The sequence below is a fragment of the Octodon degus genome, unplaced genomic scaffold (assembly GCF_000260255.1).
Source record: "Octodon degus isolate 3935 unplaced genomic scaffold, OctDeg1.0 scaffold00005, whole genome shotgun sequence".
Taxonomy (NCBI): Eukaryota; Metazoa; Chordata; class Mammalia; order Rodentia; family Octodontidae; genus Octodon; species Octodon degus.
The window spans coordinates 19557438-19583576 of record NW_004524581.1 but is presented as its reverse complement, the minus strand read 5'-3'; the positions used below and the strand labels follow the sequence as shown (position 1 = coordinate 19583576).

The 26139-nt window shown below is 43.6% G+C and overlaps 1 protein-coding gene across 1 annotated transcript; it reads left to right on the top strand.

The window, feature by feature from the left end:
* Nucleotides 1-26139, top strand: Opn5 (opsin 5). The gene is made up of 6 exons (XM_004624089.3): nt 1-186; nt 3891-4010; nt 10210-10380; nt 14309-14643; nt 24915-25156; nt 26061-26139. The coding sequence occupies exons 1-6, from the start codon at nt 57-59 to the stop codon at nt 26122-26124; spliced, it is 1062 nt and encodes a 353-aa protein (XP_004624146.1). The 5' UTR covers nt 1-56; the 3' UTR covers nt 26125-26139.

Sequence of the window (26139 nt, the reverse complement as noted above, 5' to 3'; positions counted from 1 at the left end):
GTCTGCTGAGAACTCTGTCCACTTGCTTTACAGATCCCTGGAGTCTGTGAAGGACAATGGCGTTGAACCACACTGCCCCGCCCCCAAATGAGCACCTGCCAAGCTATCTTCAGGAGGAGGATCCTTTTGTGTCCAAACTTTCCTGGGAAGCTGACTTAGTGGCTGGCTTTTACCTAACAATCATTGGTAAGCTTGCCTAATCCTTCTCTTAGAAAATTTACAGCCAACGTGTTGATTTTGTAAAAATCTCAGCACACGTGTAGGATTCTAGTGGAGGTGAGGAGTAGGAATGGGGGTGGCACAATGGAATTGAGTGAACAGTTCGTAGAAATGACTCTGTTGTTGTCATTATGAGAGACAAATATTCCACCGACAATCCAAAGACATTTATAGCAAAATTATCTCAAGATTGCATTTCACTTTGCTTAATTTGTTAGTAGGTTTATCTTCTGAATATCAAACACGATTATAATGCTATATTATTCAAACAGTGCTTTTACTTTAGAAAATACTCTTGAAACAATCATAACATTTTAGAGTAAAAATGGGCCCTGGAAAACATCTAGCTCAGCCACGTTCAGCAGCTCGGGGTAAGAGGGATCATAGATACCGCGTCTACTTCATCTAAAAACAAACTTCCTACCACATGAGCAGCCAGGGTGTTTCGATGGGAGTTAAAAAATATACACCAGTGACAAGTGGAAGTGAGTTGAGGGCCAAAGATTCTGTGACCAACCCACACAGCGAAGCACCTGCCTCTAGACTGTGTGGTTCAAGCCGTGGCCCCAGGTAGCCTCCGTGGATCCCACCTGTTTACTTCCAAGACTTATTCTATTCATGCCACCACTGAAGGCTTAATGCGAGAAAAAAAAAATCATAGGCAGTGATTCCACAAGTCATTTTGAAAAACTGAATGCAACCTATAATATTTTGGATAGTCTGGACTAAATTAAATTCAAGTTCATTAAAATGAATGTGCTTGTATGTTTCTACCTTGCTTAGTGTGGCTGTTAGGGAGATTTAAAGTACGTGGCCCGTTGTTCTGGCTTGCACTATGTTTCTGTTGGACAGCGCTAATGTAGATGATTAAGACTTAATCATAATACTTCAATTTAAAGTTGTTATCTTAAATTCTGGTGACCAGTGGACAAGTGGGTTGTGCCTTTAGATTTACCTTTAATCTTTTCAGATGGTGGGTCTGGGTCAAGCTTGCTCTCTTTTCTCTCCTTTCTTTCTACATCCCTCCTTTCCCTCCCTTTTTCTCTTCTTTTCCACTCTCATCTATTTATTAAAAAAATGTCATTTAATTCCTGAAATTAGAAAAACTGATGAGAAAATTTTGTGACTCCTTTCTGGTCAGTGCTTGAGGCAAAAGGCTCTGTGAGACTGAACCTGAAACTCAGTGGCACAGTGGTTGCTGGGTTGTCCTGGACTTCATTTGTGGCCAGTTAGCATTTTACTGATTTAAACTCCACTTCATGTACGTGGACTCCCTTGTACCGACAAACACCAATATACACGGAGCACCCCCTCGTTGTTCCTGTCAGGGAGCAGTGAGTCTGAGAACTAGTGACACACTCTCTGGTAGGATGACTGCATAGTAAAATCAGCAGTGCTTTTTATAAAAATATAAAATTTAATAAAATTGAGGTACTTTCAGTGATCAGAAAAGTGATGCGATTCGACTGTAAGAAATGAAAAGTAGCATCTCTAGCAAGACAGACCCATCCATCCAGGATAAGAGCCAGAGGTGCATAGTTCTTTTATTGTCCTAGCAATGACTAGAGGAACACACACTCAGGATGGAGGCAAGGAAATCAGGAGAGCTTCCCAAGTGATGCCGTGGAGCTGGAAGGAAAGTTGCTGTCATGCTAAGAGGACCAGGCTGGAGTGGGAGGCTCGAAAATCAGGCCCCAGATGCAGGTCAGTTGGGGTGCTAGGTGAAGACAAGCCTGTCACGGAAGAATGAGGTAAGGCCCTTGGGTCGGCGGGCTCATCCCAGACCCAGGCCTGTCCCTCTCCTCAGGTAGATGTTGTGAGTGTGTTCCGATTCATCTTAAGGAGTCAGAGTGAAATGAACATTTTTGGTGATCTTTGTTGAATACCAGAAAACTTAGGGAAACTGAAGAGTGAAAATATAATTTTGCTTTGCAATGCAGGGGAAATAAATTAGAGACTCATTTTCTACTCGTCAGTCTTTTGGGTAAATATCAAGTTTATTAACTACCTATCTGAAAAACTACCTAGCTTTTGTATTCATGAGAACATCCAGGATTTTGATCATCTACAGTTGTCCACCACATACTCTTTATCTGTATCTTGTTTTCCTTTAACTATCATTAAAAATAAATTCACTTCTTAACATTCACCTGCAGATAAGGTTACCTGTAGAAACACTTTACATGCAGGGAAGTGCTCTGTTCTTGAATCATGCTTTGGGCACTGGGTGAAACACTAGGAAGCAGCGTTAGCAGAGAAAATTTAAGGAAGGAAAAGAAAAAAAAAAAAAAACGAATATTCTCCAAAGAGATGCAGAGAGCCAAAGGGTGTGTAAATGAGACTTGTGTGTTGAAAGTACATGCATACTTACTGTATTAATTTCTTGGTGTACAACATAGGTACCCTTTGTTTTACTAGTTTTCAAGTTGTATTTTCACACTTTACTTTCCCAGCATACTTTTCTAGACGGTTCCCTTTAATGAGACCTAAGGGTCATTGTAGTTGGTTTGCTCCAAGACTCTATCATCTTGTCCATCTTTTTTTCCCCTCCTCTTCTGCTTTAAAACAGCTAAAGAGGTTTCAACAGACCATTAAGCCAGCATGGCCTCCCAAGAGCTCACTGTGACCATTGCCTGGTGGTTTTACACCCTCAGCTGAGACACGCATTTCTTTCCTTGCCCCCCAAATGAATTGTGGTGGAGAAATTAAAATAGAAATTAAAATAGAAAATATGGGTGTCTCCTGTTAATACTCTCCTTATTCCTTACTACTAAAGGCAGCTGTACCAGATTCTCATTTATACACAGCTACACTATGAAGCAAGAATTCCTGAGGAAATCTACTCTACATGTTAAGCTATGGAAGTAGGTGTATTCTTTTCTTAAATATAGTCAGCAGGGATTGGGTCTTTTTGCATTTAAACTGGGTTTGTAAGAACTTTTGAACAGTTTCATTGTAATGCCAAAGCCAATTCGTCATTAATGGAAGGATGTGACGGTGGGAACGCTTGGTTGGTAGGCGTGGTGGGTGGAGCTTCACTTCCTCTTCCTGTGGTGGGATGGGAGTCGGCATTGTGACCTACTTTCCCTTAATCCGTTGGCTAGTAGTAGCTGAAGGGTGTCCAATCTGCCAGACGCCCTGCATCCACCTGCCCTGGGACCTTCCCCAGGAGGCGACTGTTTCCAGAGCGGGGTCACGCCAGCCTCCTCTGGCTCTTGGTGCTCCTTTCAGTCACCTTTGGTGATTGCTTTTAAGTCCAAGCAAGAGCCAGGGGCTGACCCTGCGCTCCAGAGGGAGGGAGTTGTATAAAAAGCCAATAGCCTATAGCATGAATGAGAAAAGTACCTACTCCACCCTGGGGCTGGTTCAAGAACTGACCGTTGGGATTCCCACCCCCCATCAGAGCCTAACTGGGAAGGTAGCTGCTCTTTTTTCTGGGTAAGTTCAGTCATATGCTCCCTGAATCCTGTCCCTTTGGAGGTGACCCATCCCGTGCCTCTCACTCACAACTCATGCTTTTGATTTCATTTTCTTAATTTAGATTTTTATTTAGAGCCTCTCCTTACCCTCTAAATCTATGGTGTCATTGTTTAAATTGAGAAGTGTTTCATGTCCAAATGAATTCTAAATTCTCATTTCAATAATGGGAATTTGTTTATTTTTCTTTGTAGGGATTCTGTCCACATTTGGAAATGGATATGTCCTTTATATGTCTTCTAGACGAAAGAAGAAATTAAGACCTGCTGAAATAATGACCATTAATTTAGCCATCTGTGATTTGGGGATTTCAGGTAACTCAGTCCTGTCACTTGCTCGTCTTGGCTTTAAACTATCCCTGTTCTTATTTTTTTTTAATTAATTTTATTGAGAAAGAAATAGCAATGAGATAGTTTCAAAACAGGTAAGCAGGACAGTTACAATAATTAAAAATTGCATGTTGTTTTCTTCGTAGTAGTTATTCAGAGTATAAGATGCAGACCTGATATCTTGTCTAAACACTATTAGTATAAATCTTTCTTCTTATTGAACTAAGAGAAAGTAGCTGTATATCTATCCTATTTTGTATATACAGATATATATATATATATATATATATATATATATATATATGTATATTTTTTTCACTACAAAATGCACCTTCATTTATATCCCCTTTTCCATTTAGTTTTGCCAGAGATGAGTGTTCCATTGCCATTCAAATACTGTAGGTATGTGAATTCAGCAAAATAATCCAATATAGTCCAGTAGTCCATAATAGTACTGGGCTATCCATAGGACTGGCAATGTCAGAAGTTGTTGACTTGAGCCTTTTACAGCTCAGCATGTTAATATGGCTTTACTTTTTATACCTTGTATTTTTTTTTTTTTTTCCGGGAACCGGGGATTGAACTCAGGCCCTTGCACTTGCCAGGGAAGTGCTTATTCTACTGAGCCATCTCCCTGGCCCCCTTATACCTCATTTTTATACTTTTCTGCTGGATAGTTAAGATCAAGATAAAGCAAGACTTATATAACAAGAAATGTAACTTTTGTATCTGTCAAGATCAGTCAAATTCCCTCAGGATTTACCATGAAACCATGTACAGCAGTATGTAGATCCTTTGTCAGTGTCAGCCATGTGGATGAGTCACGGCCATTGCTTGACCAATTTGCTCTCTGTGAAAGCCTTAGAGAATGTTTTCTCTCTAGGTGACTCTCCTTAGGCACACTCTACATTGTCGATCACTTTCCTCTGTGGCCCCATCCCTGTTCTAAATCTCTCACTAGCTCAGAGATGACTCAGCCCCCATGCACTGGTGTTTTTCCTTCCAAAATTCCTATTCTTAGCGTCTGTGGTTCATTTGTGAATGTTGTCTGGCTAGAACATTGCTCCCTCTTGCACATTTATTGAGTCATTTCTTTGTCTTAAAGACATCAGATCGTGAGGATACAACTTACAGTAATGTAAAACATCTTGCCCTTCTGAAGGTTCAGAAGTCAGAAACATACAGGCATACTCTGGGCTGACTCTGTGTTGAGTTCTGTTCTACCCCATCCACCTTCAAGTACTTCTGGGTAAAATGAACACCAACAGGGCGGGACCTTGAAGGTGTAGGACAGGAGAGACAGTTGAGAGGTCACTATAAAGAAGGGAGGGCTACCTGGCTCGAGGCACCTGTAACTGTGGTTCTGATACTGACTTCAGCATGGGAAGCATCTGGTCCCATGATGCGAAAGTTGGCTGTATGAAAAAAAATCAGTTGGGGAATTTCATCACAGTTCATGTCTGGACTCCACAGCCAGAAATTTTATTTAAGTGATGGGGAATGTTACCTGGCTGTCAGAGTATTTAAAAATAAAATCTCCAGCTAAGCTGGTATGTGGACAAAATCAAGAACCACTGGTTTCAGAGGACTGGCCAGAGAGCTCAGTGGACTAAAGTGTCTGCTTAGGTAGAGCACAGCGGCAGGGGTTTGATCCCTGGTGTGCCATACTGGCCCTGTCCCTGGGGTGTGCTGAGATGGCAATTAAGACAGCGTGGTGGCACACACCTGTAATCCCAATGCTTGGGAGGTTGAAAATAGGAGTATCACTATGAGTCTGATCTGTGTAGTGAGACCCTGTAGCCCCTGCATGGAATACATTAAAAAAAAAAAAAAAAAAAAAAGGAACTATTGGTTTCTTTCCTGAGTCTTTGGCTTCTCTGATCACCTAGCAAAAGAAGAGTTAGAATAAAATTTCTCCTTAACAATAATCCATTAAAAAGTAGGAATGGTTTAAGCTAAGCGACATCTCATTACTTTCTTATAGAAAATTCCAGGTTGCCTAGCTTTGATCTTGGGCTTCCAACACTCGTCTAGCTTGCGGCATTAGGCTTCCAGAGCTGGAAAACCTGTATAAGCAGCCTTCAGTGATAACTCTTCCTGCCCTCAGATTTTCATCTTTTGAGGTGGATTTTTTTGTGCTGCTGCCTGTTTTCAAAGCAAAGCTCAGTAACAAACCTCTGTCTGTTGAGTTACTGCCACACAGCGTAGACGTGCCACCCTCTTTCAAGAGGCAGCCTGATCTTGATTATTTGGGACGGTTTCCCACGGAAGGACAGGCTGAGACCCCGCTGGCTGCTGGGTAAACTCAAAGCACGCGGGGCAGGCAGGCCCCTTTCTGTGGAGCAGTTGGGATGAGCCCAGGGACTTCACAGGGTGGCACAGTGGCTGCTGCCTGGGCCATGACCACATGATGGCAGTGCTGTGACAAGAATGGTGGCTTTCCCTGCTGCCCCAGAAGGTTTTCTCCATGGTCCTGGGCATAAAAGGCCTGGCTGAAATGGATCACTGCCACCACGTTGTCATGTGAAGAACACAGGCCTCCTGCTTAGAACTACACTAGCTGCGAATAAAAATGTCTTTAATTGGTCTGCTACACGGAAGATGCTCCCAGCCAAGGAAGGCTGCTCTGAAATTGCGGGAACCGCCTCATTTCCTCACTGCATCAGAAAACACTGCCTTCCGCTTCACAGCACTCTCTGATTAGCCTAGATCATTCTCAGCATCTAGAATAACTTCCTCTTCCAACAAACCTTAGAGTTTTTGTATATTTTCCTTGCTCAATTGTATTCTGTTAAAAGCACCGTGGAGAAACACTCCAGAGACCACTGGTACTGCATCTGTCTGACCACTTGATGGTGTCCAAATCCCTAGGCCCAACAGCTGTGAGACATGCTAATTACAGTAACCTGGGGTGCTAACAACAACAACAACAACAAACCTGTATTTATGCTTGAGCTTAACTACATAATTAAATTAGCATATTAAAACAGTGGGTGGAGCCTGGACTTGGTATTTACATAATTTTAAATACCAGCTTGGTTCAGAAGCTTATACCCGCTGGAAGGCTGGAGTGAGACACTGCAGTCTGTGGACTACACAGCTTGTTGAAGCTCCTCTCCAGAGGGGTGCTTCCTACAGCTTTGACTACTGAGGCCTGGGGGACGCAGACCACTCTCACTTCAGGCTAGCAACTTCACCATTTTTTTTTTCCTGCCCCTAATACCTACCTGCCAGCGCTGCCCCTAGCCTGCCTGTTTGCTTCCTCCTCTGCCTGCTTTTCTCCGTCTGTGGCTTCTCGCCCACTCACTGGGGCACCTACCTCCATGTCACCCCTCTGTAGACCAGAAATTTCCACCTATTCCTCTACTTTAGCTAATACCGCCGGTCTCCACCAATCCTTCCATCGTCCATATTTTATAATCTAACTTCTATTTGCTCTTAGCACCTACACATGAACACACATGAATGGACACACACACACACACACCAGCACACAACTGCACAAGCTCTCAGAGGAGATCCATGGACTTCCCTGAGCTCCAGGGAGAAACCCTGGGAAACTGCTTGCTAGATTATCAAAGTCCTTTCCAACTCTAATATTTTTCTCCCTTTTTCATGTCCTACATTTGACTGCTTTCCTGAGAATATTCAGCTTTTTAAAGTACTTTTAATTTTTGGTTGTAACAAGAAAATGTTAAAAGAAAATATGTTACACGTATTTTGAATCAATAAAGGGACAAGTTCAAATTTCTGAGAAAGCTATTCACATTGTTCTTTAAAATCAGTTGGGATCTCAGCTTTTCTGCCTCCAGTATAAGGCATAGTCTTTCCTCTTCCAACGGGATTCCACTCCCTGTCTAAAGTCACCCAGGGGATGCTGGGGCTTTAGTTTAGCAGCACAGCACCTGGCTGGCAAGTGCAAGGTCCTGAGTTCAATTCCCAGAGCCCCCAAACTTAGTCACCTCGGGAGTGCCCATTGTTTTCTAAGGAGGGCTTTCCTAGATAAATGCCTCTTTCCCTCCAAGACTTTACAGGATTTGACTCCTAATGCGTAAGTAGCCTCTGGTATTACAGATGGCTTCCTCTTTCCCCTCTTTCCTGGTGGGAACCTCCTGTTCTATACTTAGATTTTAGGAAGTCCCCTGGGTAAGTGGATGAGGTGAATGGAAGCCACCATTCTATTCTTATTTTTTCTTTCTCTCTCGTTTTCATTAACATGTCTACAATCTTTTCTTCCTTCATTGGCTAAAAAGATTTTTATGGGCCTTTTATTTTAAAAAACTGTATCTATCCCAGGAATTTGTGTATATATCAATATTATGCATCTATTAATATCCTGTGCTAACAGATCTAATGAGTACTAAAATCCTCATCTCAGTGGATGCAGAAAACCCAATAAAACTTGATATTTCTAGTAAGAAACAAAATCCTTTTTTTTTTTTTAAAATTGGTTTTGTTTTATTATAAAGAGTAAAAGCAGAGCTGGCGAGATAGCTCAGTGAACTAAGCGCCTGCTCTGGTAAGCACAGGGACCAGGGTTTGATCCCTTGCCCCCAGGGCTTGCTGGGCCTGCAACAGAGCCCAGGTGTGGTGGCGCTGGGGAGGCTGAAAACAGGAAGATCACTACAAGTCCGATCTGTGTAGTGAGACCCTGTACCAAATGCATAAAATAAAGAAAAAAAAGAGTGAAAGAAAATAAATACCAAAAGCAAAGACAGAAACAGAGTAACATACAATGGTATAGATTTTCAAAACAAGAATAGCAAATTAACCATGGTTATTATATTACATATTTTTATTGCCAAATCTGTTGCTCAGATTAATAGATATAGGTATTCAAGGTAGGACAAATACTTGAACACTAACGCTTTCGATAATCCTTAATTTAAGAAACAAATTCTTAATAAACTAGTGTTGTGAGGAAAAGAATTCCTTGACTGAAGAAAAGGCAGCAAGAATGTCACACTCAGTGAAACATTTGAGGTCTTTCTTTTAAAGTTAGCCATAGGACAGGGGTGTCTTTTGTCATCACTTCTATTTTACATTGTGTTGGAAATGCTAGACATTGTAGTAAAATAAGAAACAAATCAAGTGAATTGTAAACTCATTTGACTACTGGGTCCCGAGTCTCTGTACATTCCGGAATCAGTCTTGGAGCTGTCAGAATTAAGCAATCTCCTTTTAAAGCACTCTGTGCAGTTACACGACTCTGCACTTTGCAATCTGTGTGTGACTCAGCAGTTTTTTGTAGCAGAGTATTGTAGTGAATACCTGGGAAATGCTAAGGCACACAAAGATCGTTATTTTTCTGAGTTTTGGAATTTTTAGGGCCATGAATATTGACTGCCAAGAAGTGTGTCCACTAGGTACCCTTGCACTGTCTTGCTTGCTTTTCTGTTTGTCAATGCTTTTGTTTTGGGGACGAACTCATAGGATCACTGCATCTGTAGAACCTGAGCATCTAACTGGGCTGGCTGGGGGTCCTGGGAGTGGCGAAGCGTGGTGGACAGAGCCTGGTTCCCACGAGTCCTTCCTGCCGCTCCAGCTTAGATATCTGCTGGGTGGGAGGTGAGAGGAGTGGGCTGGGGGGTAGGGAAGAAAAATAATGGCATTTGCACACACTAAGGGGGAAATCAGTGTACAAAAAGTGTGCCTGAAGAGAAAATCTTTCAGAGGCTTCACTGTGGGTATAATTTTACTTTGCCTTTGACTTCCAAATGAACTATTTCAACAAAACATTAAAAATGAGCAGATTGCTGTCTCATCCCAGTGAAATCCTGTCTCTTGTACTCTAAAGGTGGATTTCTCTGAGACAGTTTCTTTGGTTTGTTTGTTTTTTGTGGCCAGCTCAGCCTGCCCTTGTGGTGGGGCTGGTGCAGCCTGTGGTGCTGGGGATTGAACCGTGGCCATTTGCCCAAGCTTGCCTAAGCAGGTACTTTACACTGCGGAGCTATCTTGCTGGCCCAACAATTCTTTATATAATAATACTTTAAAATATTCCTCCTATAACCTTCTGATATCTTTGACTGTTGGATGACTGCAGTTTCAAGCTCAATTTAATCAAAGACAGCTCAAAATTCTGTGAACCTGGGGGTTTCCTTCGGTGAAGGGTATGTGTAGGGGCGCAGGTGATTGAGCAGGTAGGGAAGTTGTCACCTCCCCTTGATACCTCTGTGGTGCTCAGTTGTAGGCAAGCCGTTCACCATCATCTCCTGCTTCCGGCACCGCTGGGTGTTTGGCTGGATGGGCTGCCGCTGGTACGGATGGGCTGGGTTTTTCTTTGGCTGTGGAAGCCTCATCACAATGACAGTGGTTAGCCTGGATCGATACCTGAAAATCTGCTATCTATCTTATGGTAAGTTAGAAGGTTTCTCATTCTCTGTTAGTCCATTAGATCAACTGAGTGTCAGCTTTGTACATTTAACACAGTTAATAAAGATTATTAATAACCTCAGAGACCAAGAGCATGTCTATTTATAGTCTATCTTGTTCTAATATATGTTTAAGGATTTGACTGTGTTATCATAGATTTATTTTAAGATGACTTGTACCATAGTGTCTGGTGTTTGGCTAATGCTTTTTAAAAAAGTCATATAAAGTACATAAGCTTTTGTCATTTTTGTCATGAAAACAAACATACAAAGATGCATTGACAGGTGTCAGGTCTGAGATGTTTAGTGGACTTCCTACGTAGTAATTATTGTGATAAGCAAAGCTATTTGTGATTCTCCTTTAGGACTCCTTATGATTTCAGAGATGAGGAAATCCAAAATGCTCACCTCCAAGAGTAGAGGCCCATGCAGCTGCCCCTGCACCACGGACACACACAGAATCCACCAGCAGTGGATTGTGGTGTTGGTAGGTGGGACGATGCCTGATTCCAGGAGCTGGTGAGGGAGGAGCCAGCAGCAAACATGTTTTTGGAGGCTCAACAAATTATTTTTTAAAGATCAGGCCATGCAAGTGGTTTCAATCATTTTCGGTACTTTGGCTTCTTGACATTCTCAGGATTCAGTAAACACAAAGAGAAGCTCTTAGGCATTTAAGTTTAGTGCTCAGAAGTGGGCACCCCCTGGGAATCGTCTGATGCTTGGTATGAAGCTTCTTTGACTGTCACTGTGTCTTAGGGTGCCCGTGACCATGGGGACCCAGTGTGGCCAGGAGACTGAGGTGGGAAAGAGTAAGTGCACCTGACTCGTTTGATACGATAGTTGCATATTACATCATATGTACTACATAATTTTATTTTTGTGGCACTGAGAATTGAACCCAGGGCCTTCAAACTGAAATACATCATTAGTCCTTAAGCATTATATTATTTCTTTTTTTTTTAGTTTTGAGACAAGATTTCACTAAGTCTCTAAGTTGCCCGGGCTGGGCTCCAACTTGGAGTCCTCCTGCCTTGCCCTCTCAGAGTGCTGGAGTTGTAGCATGCACCAGTGTGTCTGGCTCTTTTTATATTTTAAACATTTATGCTCCTTGATCTGTATGAGTACACGAGCTCGGGTGTGGGAGCAGTCTTCAAACACCATCTTTAGGGTACAGCGTCTTTTTTTTTCCTGAACATACGCAGCTTCCAATAAAAATCACTTGAATCACAAATTTCAATAAAGTTAAAAATACAGTGATGCATATTCTGGATGACAGCAGAGCCTCATTTTTTTTTTTTTTTCATTAACTCATTTTTGGTCATGCCAAACAATTTCAATCTAGGTTCATTTTATAAACAAGAAGGCGCAATGTGACATTTCCTGTGAGTTTCTGAGGAAAACAGAGCCTCGGCTCCTGTGTTTAAGTATTTTCTTGAATTTGAGCTCGGGTCACCACCAGGACCACTGCAGGGCAGGACTTCCTATCAGAGCTATGTGTGGATCTCCCAGCTTCTGTGATGCTGAGTCCCAGGGATATGGTCTTATCGGTCCGTCAAATGCACCATCCAACCTTCACACAGTGACTCGCCATGTGGGAGCCAGGAGGTCACTTGGGGACAGCGGGGTAAGCTGTCTGGAGGCCTCCTTGAGGGAGGACCCCTTGGACTCTTCCTAATTTTAGTGACCAGTGATGGGGAGCTTACTACTGCACAAGGCAGCCCATTGTTACAATGTTATTCCTTATATTGAGACAAAACTGCCTCCCAGTAACCTCCTCCCATTGGTCCTAGTTCTGACTTCCGGAGCAACACAGAACCAATCTACTAATCTACTCCCTCCTGTATTGACAGCCTTTCACCTCCCTCGAATGTAAGTATGAAACACCTCACTGAGTCACCCTAACCGCGAATGCTTATGCGTCTGCCTCTGCACATTCCCGTGAGCCCATGTGATGACCCCTGCCGGTGTTGTATCTGTTCTGATGGATAACCAAGAGTTGAAGTCTTGGGTGGTTACAGAATGGCTGTCCTTACCTAGTTGGGGCTTGAGACATTTGCATTGGATGATATGAAATCCCACCTATTTGGAAAATTGGAGATAACAATCTATGTAGAGTGTAGAAGTCAACAACTGTACTTTTTTTTTTTTTTTGGTGGTATTAGGGATCAAACTCAGGTCCTTGTGCTTGCCAGGCAAGCACTTATTCTACTGAGTTATCCCCCCAAAATTGAGAGGGATTTTTTTTTTTTTTTCTGGGCTGGCTTAGGCTGCCTTAAGGAGGGGTCTGAGTAGGCAGGTAGAGCTGGGGATTGAACCACAGTATCTTGCATCTGACTGCCTTTGCATGAGCAGGCGCTTAAACAACTGAGCTAACCGGCAGGTCCCCAACAACTGTACTTCTTGTTAGCACTGAATGGGACACATGGACACAGGCATGCAGGGCTTTGTAGTCTGCCAAGAAGGCCCTTCACATCAACTGCAGAACCCTTACTGAGCTTGTAAGCAGTGTATTTTTATTTCCTCCATTTGGCTGTTAAACACCCTGGGTATTTAGAAAGGTTCTGTGAGCATAGTCAGATGAAAGAAATAGAAGAACTGGGCTGGGGAGGTAGCTTGGCTGTCTAAATGCCTGCCTGGCAAGCATAAGGACCCAAGTTTGATCCCTGATACCAAATGCTGTGTCGGTTTCAGAATCCCCAGGTGTGCTGTGCTGGCTCCGAAGCTGGGCATGGTGGTGCATACCTGTAATCCCAGCGCTAAGCGAGGCTGAGATGGGAGGCTCACTATGAGTCTGAACAATGCAGCGAGACAAATAAGTAAATTAAAAAAATAATTGGAAGAATTAAGCCCATACTGGCTCTGTCTATCTCACACTGTTGAGTGCAGACAGACCCTGGGTCTGTGATGAAGAAGTCATCTAATTTTTATTGAACATATTTTGATATTTCTTCTCCATTACTCCAAGATCAAAGCAGATTGAACCCGTTCCCTGGCCATTTTGCCAGGGTGATGAGGGAGGGATGTGGTGATGCCTTGTGGAAGCTACGGCCTTAGGTCAGGGTGACTTCTTTTGGGGCGTGTTGAACCTTGGAAAAGAAACACTAGTGCTTTGCCACTTTTATGTATTTATTTATTTGTTTACTTATTTATTTTTAGATGACTGTACTATTTCTTTCCTTGAATTCTCTTTCGGTAAGAAACTAGTGCTGAAACATGGAGTTCATTTTTTGTCTTCCTGAAAATATTTTCACAGAGTTCCTTTTGCAGAAGGCAGTATAAATGTCTTAGGTTCTCAGCCTCTGTCCCCTTGACTGTGTGAGAGTGACCGTGTAGGAATGAATTTTGAAGACTCAAAATCTGCTCCAGAAATGGCCAGGGACAGACCCCCACCCTCATCTTGTCATGGCCATGACTCACCTATCCCTACTTAGCACCTTCCTAGGAAGACAAGGGGCTGTAGAGACACAGAGCTTTCAGGAGGAAGGGATGATAAAGATTCTGCGATGATGCTTTGTGATTTCTCACCTCCTCGAAGGACTCTCCCTTGGACCCTTGGATGACCCACTAACACACGCTTTTGAGATAATTCCCCAAGATCCTCTTTGCCTTCAGCATCCTCTTGTCTTTTGCTACCTGTCCTATCTTCCTGGCCTTTGCCACTTCTCCCTCCCAAAGCTCCAGGTGCCCAGAGAAAATCTTCCCTGTGACAATCTCTTCACATGTCACTCTCCTGGAGAAAGACACCCACTCTGGACCTCGCCCTTCACCGCATCTCCCTCAGGCTTCCCTTATCTGCGCATGTCTCCCAGCATTCAGTGGAATGAATCTTTGGAGGTGGAGTGTGACATGCCGAGGGAGGTGCTCAGGTGCAGGGCAGATGGCATCAGGGTAATGCTGTTCTTCTGCCTTCAGGGGTCTGGCTGAAGAGAAAGCACGCCTACATCTGCCTGGCGGCCATCTGGGCCTATGTGTCCTTCTGGACCACCATGCCCCTGGTAGGCCTAGGGGACTACGCGCCCGAGCCCTTCGGGACCTCCTGCACCCTGGACTGGTGGTTGGCCCAGGCCTCAGCTGCTGGTCAGGTCTTCATTCTGAACATCCTCTTCTTCTGCCTGCTACTGCCCACGGCCACAATTGTGTTCTCCTATGTGAAGATCATCGCCAAGGTGAAGTCCTCGTCCAAAGAGGTGGCCCACTTTGACAGCCGGATCCACAGCAGCCATGTGCTCGAGATGAAACTGACCAAGGTAATGATGGTCACAGTTCAATGAGGGGTTTTCTGGTTGGTTGAAATTGCAGAGGGTAAGGCAGGTTCAGGCAAACCTGGAATCCTATGTTAATACACTTCTGGGGTTCGTTACTGTTGATCTAAGCCTTTGCAGACTTTTCTCTTTCTCTGCCTCTTACACACACAAACACACACACAGATGCACACATGAACACTCACACACATTTTAAAAAAGTAGTATTTTGTCCTTGAATGTCTTACTTTGTTTTACAGCACTAGTTATCATCTCCCAAGTGCTACCAAGCTACAGGGCTGGTGCACATGCATGTTTAAACATCTATCAAATTGGGGCTTATTTTGTCTGTGGAGTAGGATGCTCTGAATTTCCAATAATTCTTTCAGTAATGAGAATAATGGTCATATACTGTCTACTGTCATACCGCCCAATGTTTACTGTCTTACGGGGCCTGGGTGAACAGTGCAAGGACATTCTACCACTTGGTTATTCAGAGACAGTGTTTTCTACAAAGGCTTTCTGATGGTGATCTTGTTTTCACACAAAGACAGTTTCTACAGTGTTGGTTCTTAGGCAGTGTTGGCCTCAGAGCTGACATTTCTTTACATACAGCAGGGTAGGAGAAAAGCACTCAATTGGGCAACAGACTTGGGTTTTAACTGTCACTGACACAAGGTTCTGAGCCCTGGAGCTGGATGTGTAGCCTCTTTGAATCTCTGTTTCCTCATGCCTTTACCAAGAATGAAAATATCTGACTCCGTGGCCTACTGTGGGATGCTGCCACGATGTGAAGACCCAGTGGATATTATCTGTTAAAGAAACCATACCTTCTCATTTTCCTTGTGCCTTTTAGGAATTCTGGATAAATTCCAACTGACCTTGCTTCCATATTTTATTCTTTTATTGAAAAATATCAAACTATCTTAAATGCTATCATGCTGTCTTAGTTACTCTTCTTGTTTCTGAGACACAGTACTAACAACCAAAGTTAAAGGCAGTGAGCCAGCAAGCTACAAGTGACAAGCTACAAGCAGGGAACCCTCTTTCTGTCCCTTATGTCCTATCCAGGCCACCCAGCCTTAGGGCAGGTAGCACTCACGCCCAATATGGGGCAACTTCAATCCTAACTTCCCAGCATGTATCAATCTCAGCCTTACACTTTTGATCCCAGCATCACCCACCCGAGGTCCAGCCACCTCTGTGAAGCCCTGCCTACGACCTCATGAGGCTTTGGAAGGACAGCTATATATGAGGCATAACGCATTCCCTAACTTATATTTTAAATGTTAAAGGTAAAAGTAAATGTAGATTGAAGTTCTCTTCATTCCCTTCTATGTCCCAATCAACTATTTGATTGACGGACCTCTCTCATAGCCTGTTTTGGAGACCTCTGATTTCAAAGACTTCAAGCAACATACTTCTCTCCAGGCACAGATTGTGCTTATCAACGTAAGGGACTCTGTCTCAGGAATGTTTCTGTCTTTAAACTGTAGAGTTTTTGAGGCTTTGCCAAGTCCTTTTGGATTGCTCAAAATGTGCCAATAATTTATTAATAGAGAAGATGTTGGATGAACATGCACAATCAGGAATCGTGATATACTTTGCCTTGTGGTAATTGGTTGTAATGTAGCAACATAATCCCCTAAAGTGCAGTGTGATAAATGAAGTCCTTCATTTGTAGTTCTCTCTTAAGCTTTCTTATGTGATTTTGTAAAAATAAATTTAATCTAAACTAACCCAGTTAAGTTTGGATTGGATTTAAGCAAAATCCTTCCCTGCACCAGGTAATGTTTTAGCAACTGGGCAGCTATACCAAGAATAAAATGCCCCCTTTTAGTAGGAAGAAAAGGTGAGGGAAAGAATGGAGACACAGCTGAGAAGCAGCGTAAGCCTGTCCCGTCGGGCCGTGGTGGGGTTGTCCGACAGTGGATGCCCCACCTTCCAGGCATTGCCCAGCTCTGGCCTCAGCCATGACCTGGTTTCTGGGAACCTCTGCACCTCATCCTCATCCCCTCTTTCCCTTTAGCTGAACTGCTGAGTGGTCCAGAATACGGTTCGGCACATATTCCAGACCACATTCTTTGTGTGTGCTTGAGGGGGACGTTGCTTGTTCAGCTCAAATCCTTTTGTGCATATGGGATATTATGTATGTGTATTCTTGTAACATATGCTAATTTCATGTAAAAGGTTTGTATTTTACCCGTATAACACAATACACACACACACACACACACACACACACACATTTTGGTACCAGGGATTGCACTTGTGCTTGCCAGGCAGGCGCTTATGCTGCTGAGCAATCTCCCCGGCCCTAAAAACACGTTTTAAATAAACCACATATGGAATGCTTTTAATGATTAATATCTGTGGAAAATTTTATGTCAAAATTCAACCACGTTAAACAATAAAACTTTTAGTTATGATGTTAGGCTTAAACTGTTTTCAACTACTACTCAATTTGGACCTTTTTTTCTCAGAGTGGTTAAAAGCTGGCAGGAAGAGCCCTGTGCTAGGATGTGCTGTTATCTTAGATGTTTTCTCCTCCGCTAAGCTACTGCTGTGTCGACATTTTGCACGTTCATTTGGTGCCTCTGATCTTTGGAACAGCCTGCTCTACATGCTTATTACTTAAAGGCTATTTCCCTGGATTCTGGGATCAAAATCATTTAGCTTTTTATGTGCTCTAATTATTCCTAGCTGGGTCATTATCTGAGCCTGCTTTCTGCTCGTCTGATCTCATCAGGCTAAAAACTGGCATTCTTCTATAAATCTTCCTATCTATGCTTAGCAGCTTCTTTGTAATTATTTTTTCAAAATGATGACTTTGCTAGACTTTTGTAGTGGCTTGAAGTTTCACAGACTATGCAGACTACAAACATAGGTAGACGTTCCCCCATGTCATGAGTCAACATAATCTCACCTTTATGTCAAGTCCCATAATGAGCATTCAGGGACTTCCCCCCTCTTCCCAAGGCCACTGTACATTCCTGAGTGGCTTTCACAGGGCCATGGTGCCAGTGCTTAGTGGGTCCTGGCCTGGTGGCAGCCACTCATGGTCTTGACACTGTGGAAATTTCTGACTCCTTCTGACCTTGGTGACAATGGCCCTGGGGGCCGTGGCAGCTTCTGCTGCCAACCACGTGATGCCTATAGGCTACATCTCCACTCCTTGTACTCTAACCATCCAGTTGGAACTCAAGGGGAACCTGGGGAAGCGAGGGGCAGGCTTTGTGCTGTTATGTCCCCCAATGTGTTGAGGGTTCTATTGCTTTTCCTGTCCCATGCCCTGCCCTGTGTGCTCATCCAGGCAGGTCCAGGACATCAGATGACTGGCTCCTCTGATGTCCTTGCCTCAGCTGTTGACTTCCTCTACCTCATTCACAGAGCCATCCTAGTGCCTCAGAAGGCCCTGGATGCTGAGTCATTTCTTGCACATTCAAAGATCTACGCTCAACTATTTTCTCTCTTGGTTTTTTTTTTTTAATTTTAATTTTAATTTTATTTATTTATTTTTTATTTTCTCTCTTGTAAGTTTCACATTTCCATTTTGAAACCAAGAAGCTGAGAAATGCATGCTTTATTTCTTCAGGTGTTTCTACATGCTAAATAGTCACACAGTGCTGTGACCACCCCTGCTGCTGCTGGACTGAGAGGAGAGGTGGGGTGACAGGAGGGGCCCTGGAAGTTAGGTTCGTTTTCTCCTCATAGGTTCATTCTGTACCTGTTGGTACTTCAGGCTCTGCCTTTTAGCACAGGTTGGAGCCTGGTCATGTCCAGATCCAGCGGGTGTCTGGGTCTCTCTTGATGTCACTTACTTCCACGAGAAAGCCTTCCTGGCTCCTGCTACCTGGATGAAGTCTCCCTGCTGTGGACCATCAGAATGCTGGGTGCTGGCAGCCCTTATCACATGGAGCCCAGTGCTGCTGCTCTGCTTTGTGAGACCACACGTGCAGAGACAGTGTGCTCTGTTTGCTTCTGTACCTGAGAGCCTTTCACCTGCTAGATATTTATCAAGATGACCTGAATGAATGGATAATCGAATAAATGAATCTGATTACTTTGGAGACTGCTAAGAGGTCCCTTGATGCCTAGCTTGGGTGCCTTTGTCTCTTCCATAACTGGAGGGACATTTTGCTTTGCTTTCTTCTTGCCCTCTGATTGTGAAAGATGGTTATGACTCTTCACCTGTGAGGCTGAGGTGCCCACAAAGCCCTCCTCTCCTTTGTTTCCAAAGAAGTATTATTTATCAGTAAGAAATGGGGTCAGGGGACTCCCTGGTGGAAATCAAAGGTTCTTTCTGGGAAAGCTAGGCTGTAGAGCTATTTATTTTTTTATTTTCCTTCCTTCCCTGCTTCTGGTACTAAGGATTGAACCCAGGGCCTTGCACTAAGCTCCATCCTCAGACCCTTTTTTTATTTGAGACAGGGCCTTGCTAAGTCACCCAAGTGGAACTAAAACACTTGCATTCCTCCTGCCTCAATCGGTCAGACTGCTAAGATCAGAGGCATGTGCTACTATTTCTGAGTATCTGGATGTTCTTTTTTTTTAATGAGTTCATTAATTCCTTTGTTCTTCTTAGGTTTTCTCAGCCTAAATGTAATTAAAAAAAATTTTTTTTTAGTAAGTGTCTACAGGATCTACAGGGTTGCAGGGTCTCACTATGTAGATCAGACTCATAGTAGTGATCCATCTGTGTTCAGCCTTCCAAAGAGCTGGGATTACAAGCACTGGCTACCATGTCCAGTCTCAATCACCATCTCAGCATGCCCCACGGGCAGGGCTAGCATGGCACACCAGTGATCAAACCTTGGCTGCTGTGTCTGCCTAAGTGGGCATTTTAATCTATTTTTATATTAATTTTATTGAGAAACAAATAGCAATGAGACAGTTTCAAAACAGGTTAGTAGGACAGTTACAATAATTAATACATTGCATATTGTTGTCTTTGTAGTAGTTATTCATAGTATAAGATGCAGACATGATCTCTTGTCTAAACACTATTAGTTCATAACCTTCTTCTCATTGAACTAAGAGAAAGTAGTTGTATTTCTATGCTAACTATTTTGTACATAAATGTCATTTCCCAGAGAAAGTGGTTCCAAAGAAGAATTCAAGTCTTCCTATAATAATGTTTTATTTCAGCCTCTCTATTTTCTTCTTGGAACTTGTCAAGTTTTAGTTACTTTAGAATTACACACTTAGGTCTGTGATTACTTGCTTGGGGCCTGTCTTTCCCTCCAGTCAACAATGCCTGCAGGGGAAACCATGTCTTTCCAATCATGATTTTTTCCCTGGACCTAACACAGCCTCAAGAGCTTGATAGTTCTTACTAAACATTTGTTGAAGGAAAAAGTGGACCAGGGCAGACCAACTGAATAACAAAAGGAATTTAAAACTGTGGTCAGTCCCGGCTTTGCTACCATCCTTGAGAGGGCATATATAGTCAACTTTTATGGTTTGTTGGGGCTGCCAGTAGCTGAATCTTTTTGTGCCTGAGGAATTTCCAATGTTCTGTGTCTTGCTGAGGGGTTATGGAGAAGCTGCACAGCTCTTTAGGAGGTTGTAAGAAAGCCCTCCATTCATTCCAGGGATACTCCTGTGGCTGAGCTCAGCTGTGCATCCGGGTGTGTTCCATCAGTCTGTGTCTGGGTGTGATGACACTGGGAGTCCCCCTTGGGGGCTGCCCTGCAGCACCAGGGGCTTGTGCATCAGGCTTGATCACCCTCCCAGTTTGTGGTGTGATTCTGTCTTCAGTGCCTGCAGCAAAGCTCTGTCTCAACCAACATCCTTCAACTAAATTCCTTCACTGTCTCACTGAGCCAGAGTCAACTTTGTTTGCTTGCAACTCAGAACCTTGACTCACCACTCACCTCAGGTAGAGTGTTCACTCCTTCTAGGCCTTCACTTCCTTATGTATGGGAGGGGAGGAATGAAATGGTGTCCTGAGTGTCTTCTAAGCCCGAGCTTCCATGGAAGTGGCAACAGTCATCCAAATGGTTAAAGCCCACGGTAGTAGCTGTCACCCCTCACACCCCTGGCCTCCAGCTGGAGGAGTCCTTGTCCATTTTGAGCGGCTGCGTGCACCCCAGGCCTGGCTCATTGCAAAGAGCAAGGCCCCCTCTTTTGCTGTACCAGGGACATCTCCACTGCTTTGTTCTTTTAAGCTGATTCCTGATTCATCAGAGAATCTTGTGTTTATTTTTAGACCCAAACTCCAAAACGCAGATGCCCAGAGTGACCTGACCTAACTTGTGCCTCTCTTCACTTTTGCAGCTCTTGCTTGTTTTTAGAGTAGTGGTATTTTAAGACTTGAGAAAACTGCAACCGGAAAATGTGGAATTCTCTTTTTTTATATTTTGAAGTGTGAATTTGTATCTTCTGCTTGGATCACAGTCAGGGTTAACTAGGGCAAGGGCACCAAATACCTCTGAAAGTGTAGCTTTTTGGAGGAATGGGATGGACTTTTGGCAGTGGTCATCTTTCCATGGGTAAAACAGAAGGAAGAGATGTTTGGATTGCTGAATGCCTTAATTTCTTCAAAGGTAGCCAGAATGATGAATGCTGGGACCTTTGCTTTTTTGTATTAATGAGGAGACCAAGGTCTGAAGTGGGTCACTGGTATGAGGTTCCTCATCCTCCTGCCTGAGGACATCATTGCTTATAAGGAAACAGTACTTGTGTGGAAGGCAGGCATCTTGCAGCAGGCATTCATTACCTCATAGTTACCTTTCCTATCCTTTTCCTGCTGGTTGAGAAGAAATCCTTGAGCCTCCCAGCTAGCCCCAACCTAACAAAACCGAGTCTTTGCATCCGTATGTCCTGTCCAGTGAGTGCTCCCCCAAAGCAGCAGGATCCCATTTTCTTCCCCAAGGATCTCATAGCTGATGGCTCTCCATCTCCCCCTGCTTCCTGCACTGGGCGATGGGACCTGGTGCCTTAGAGATCACATCTTCTAGGGTGGCTCAGCTGTGTGGGATCCAGAGCCAGAGCTGTGTGCAGCTTGGAGAATTCCCTTTCAACCATATTATTCTATGACTATTTTAATTGCTTAGTTCACAGGAGTAGAGCAATCAAGGCAGAAAACATTTGATTTTGAGGTGTTTAGTGCAGGCTTGAAGAAGAGCCAGGAGATGCTGATGTCCCTGGGTCCTCTGCAGAGAGATGCAGTCAGGGTGAATGGTCTCAGTCTCTAGAAGGGTGATTCTTCCATAGCAGCCAAGTATATCTTCTGTGAATTTTCCTCCACAAAATCTGTCTAATTTGGGAGCTTGAAGTTTAACTACTTTGCCAGTGACCCCAGAGGTGGGGTGGAAAAGCAATCTAATGAAGCAACGAGCAATGTAGAAGTTAGCAGGCGGAGTGGCCTTGTGAGACCTGGATTGGATATCTGGGGACAACTTTTGGAAAACAATGAGGACATTTGTAAGAGAGGGAGGGTCAAGGCCACCTCATGCTGAGGAGAAGGTTCTAGAAAAACAAAGTGTATCAGGAAAGGTTTGGGATCTTCTGGGAGAGTAAATCTCAGATGGTTTTAATATTTAAATGTCAAATATTTATGTGTACATTTTAAAGTGGGAAAATGCCTCCTGTCCCTTGTATTTACTTCAGAATCATTGATAGTCTTCTGCCTTTTAGATCTGGCCTTTCACCATCTTTCGACTTTAAACTTGATTTATGGTTATTCAGCTTTACTCTAAAGCCAGAAAACTCCCAATGATTCATTTGCTGTGTGTTTTTAAAACCACACTGTGATTTAGTTCTGGTATGTTCTTTTAAAAACGATAACATAATACAAATGCTTAAATCTCTCCTGGCCCCCATTACGCAATCCTGAAAATGTACAAAATATGTAAAATATAGGCAATATTATGGACTAAGTGCTAATCTATTTTTTGTCAATGACTTTGGCAGCAACACAGAAAACAGCTTCTGAGATGCTGTGAAATCCTTCTGTGACTCACCGAGGAAGCAAGCAGGGGCTGTGTTAAGTCCCAAGACATCTGCTAGAGCAAGTTTTATTTATACAGTTAGTGTTTAATTTGGGGACTTAGCAAAAGAAAGCCCTCCGCACAGGCCTTGGAGCATGCTTTCCATTTATAAACAAAAGTCAGACAGACCAAACTGAATGAAAACTTCTCCTGGTCTAGCTTCTGTCGGAGGATGGGACAGCAAGCTCTACAGAGAGATGCGGGCACACATCGGGCCTTCACGGTTGATCAGTTAGTGTCGGCAAAGGCCCGGGCTCAGGACCGTGATGCAGGGCTGTGGGCCAGGCATAGTCCCCGGCTCACTGGGTTCTCTCCTGGGGATTTCAGAGTCAGTGTGAACTGGAATGGCTTTGTGTTGTGATGAGGGCCGTGCTTTGCCGCAGTGAAGGTTTGGAGATGAGCTCTGGATTTCCTGGGTGCACTTTTAGGACCTCTGAAATTTTAGAGCAGCTCTCCCACCACTCACTTCCGCACAGCTCAGAACAATGAACTTGTGGGGCAAACACCCCAAGACTGGCTGTTCTGCTGTCAGAGATTTAAGGTTTGGGGCCATTTTCTATGCAGGAGAGCTCTGCTCCCAAGAAAGTATAAATGTACCTTCACACCATGATTTCATTGTTAAAAAACAAAACCCAGAAACAAAACCAAAACCAATTCAATCAACTTCTAAAGCAAAACAATATTTTAAGAAATGTTTCTTTAACCGTTGCAGATAAAACACGCCTCATTCCTTGTCACTGATTCACGGAACTCTTCACAGCTCTAGTACTGGGGAGACACTGTCCTTACTTTTCTGTCTCAAATGAAGCAGTGGGAATAAGCAGCAGCAATAGAGACCCAGTGCTTGGGAGCTCAGAGGCCAAAGGAAGGCTGCCTTAACAATTCCAGAGATGAGTTTGACCCAACTCCTGTCCCTGTGACTATAGCCAGTGGCACACAGCCCTCTGACTGGCCTGCCTTGAGTCCCGTGGGGCCTTGGTGTCATCTTCAAGAGCCACCAAGGAGGAGAGCAGTCCTGGCATTGCCAAGGTAGAAGACACACTGGGAAAGAGAGACTAAATACAAAACATGAAAACGAACAAAGGTCGTCTACACATAAGGCTGTTCTGAGTAGACTCCTAGTTTAATTATCTCACAGAACGGACAGTCTAGTAAATAACAGAGTAAAGACAGTTTGAAATTAGTCTCTCTGTGTCTCTCTATCTCTCTGTCTCTGTCTCTCTCTCTCTCTGTTGGGGTCTGGAATAGCTCAGGCTGGATATTAAAACCTAAGAGTCTGGGCTCCATTTTCATCTATTATTAATCTAATTAAAAGTCCTCTCATTTCTTGATTACTCAGTTGCTTAAACAAAAACCTGCTGAGATCACAAGGTCTATGTGGGCAGGGTGTGTCTGCTTTGTTTCTTGCTCCGTCTCCTGCACAAAACATGTATTGCAACAGCCCCTTAACTAAATGCATGCACAAGGGCCTACGAGATAGGTCAGTGGACTAAGCAACTGCTTAAGCAAGCTCAGGGACTGGCTTTCGATCACGGCACCACATGCCATGCTGTCCCAACCCTGGGTGCGCTGAGCCAGCCACTGAGACCAGGTGTGGTGGTGCATGTCTATAATCCCAGTGCTGGGGAGGCTGAAACAGGAAGGTCATTACGAGTCTGAGCTGCATAGTGAGACCCTGTACCAAATGCATAACATTAAAAAAAAAAAAGTAAAGAAAATAAAAGTACTTTATACAACCGTGCCCCTTTGGCTGAGGCTTGATGACTCTCCTTTACCTTATACCCGGTGAATTTCCATAATCTAAGCCTCCCAGTTGGGAAAAGCTTGAGCCAAAAGAAATAACATTTAATGGGAACCACCGAGGAAAATGCATATTAGAATTTCAAACCAGGGCAGAGATTGTCGGTTCCTGAGGCAAAAGTGGATGATTTAAAATTTCATCAAGGGGAACATATTTTCTGTCAAGTTCTGAAGTGAATAAGGCTTGAGCAGTCTAGAAAGCTCAGGAGAACTGGTGTCTTTTTGTATTATGGCTTTTTGCCCCAGTGCAGGCACCATCTGACAGTAATTATAGGATTATACTTTGAGTCCCTGGGTACATTCAACTTTTAGAATGGAGAGTGGTTGAGTGCAATACAGGGTTCCTGAGGACAAGATCAGGTGAAACATAGTTAAAAAGTTTTCTGGGTGTGCCTCAGGGACTCCCTTGTTCCCTATAGCTGTTACCTCAGATGCTTCCATCCACTGGGCTTCTTGTTCTGTTCTCTCTGCCTGCTCCCTCAGGTGGCCATGTTGATCTGTGCTGGCTTCCTGGTTGCCTGGATCCCCTACGCAGTGGTCTCAGTGTGGTCAGCCTTCGGAAGGCCAGACTCCATCCCCATCCAGCTTTCCGTGGTGCCCACTCTGCTGGCCAAGTCGGCAGCCATGTACAACCCCATCATCTACCAGCTCATCGACCACAGATTCGCCTGTTGCCAGCATGGTGGCTTGAAAGCAACCAAGAAGAAATCTTTGGAAGACTTCAGGTAAACTTGCAGAAGTTAAGAAAGAGTCAGACTTTCTCTGCTTTGGGGCAGGGTCAGGGTTCAGACCACTAAACTGTGCCATCTCCCTGGGAGGAATGTTGGCAGGACTTCATTTTCCATTTGCCCAAAGTCCTGAAACTGAGTAACTTGTGCCAAGAACAGCCAAGGTACCAAGCTGCATCTTTTTGGGAAACTGGGACTTATCCATAGTTTGAATTTCCTTCTCTGGGATGACATCCTTTATTTTTTATTTAGAAAATAAAAAGTAGTAAAAAAAGAAACCATTAGAAACAATAGAGAATTTCACTGAACAAAATAATAGGAATTCAGCCATGGTTGTTATATTGCATAATGTTGTCTGCAAGTTAGTTGTTTAGATTACGAGATGTAAGCATGCAAAATTGGTAAAAAGAATGTATAAGGAATTAAAAAGGAGAAGAAAAAAATTTAAGCATTAATTGCTCCTTTCAATAACCCAGCAGAAATCAGTAGTACAATTATCCAAGCTATCCTATATTTAAACATGAATATATCCTTTCTTTCTTTTGTGGGACCACACACTTTTTACAATGGTTCACATGGCGTGGACCCCAAGTTAACGTCTCCCACGTGGGAGATATCCTTTTGTTTGGGACAGTGTAACCAATTGCTAAGAGGTAGGAGGTGGGCATCTGGAGGAGAGAAAGGTAGGACTTCTTCGATCTGTGCCACAATCCACAATCTTTTGTTTTGAGGATTAGTTTTAGTCTTTTTTAACTCCATTCTTATTCACATAGTCTTCACAGAAGTCTCGGGAGTCTTCACAGTCTGACACGCTATATGCATGTACGGTCATGACTATGGAAGTAGGTACGTAGATACATGTGCTTGTGAGTCACCTTGCGTTTTCTTCCTCCATGTCCAGGCTGCACACTGTGACCACAGTCCGGAAGTCTTCTGCTGTGCTGGAAATCCACCAAGAGGGGTGACGAGGAACCAGTCTT

What these genes read in the sequence shown, in the direction of transcription:
- Opn5 (XM_004624089.3), top strand. Translation starts at nt 57, where the DNA reads ATGGCGTTGAACCACACTGCCCCGCCCCCAAATGAGCACCTGCCAAGC. An exon ending in CTGTGATTTGGGGATTTCAG is followed by an intron (nt 4,011 to 10,209) that starts GTAACTCAGTCC and finishes TGTGGTGCTCAG; the next exon opens with TTGTAGGCAAGCCGTTCACC. An exon ending in AATCTGCTATCTATCTTATG is followed by an intron (nt 10,381 to 14,308) that starts GTAAGTTAGAAG and finishes TTCTGCCTTCAG; the next exon opens with GGGTCTGGCTGAAGAGAAAG.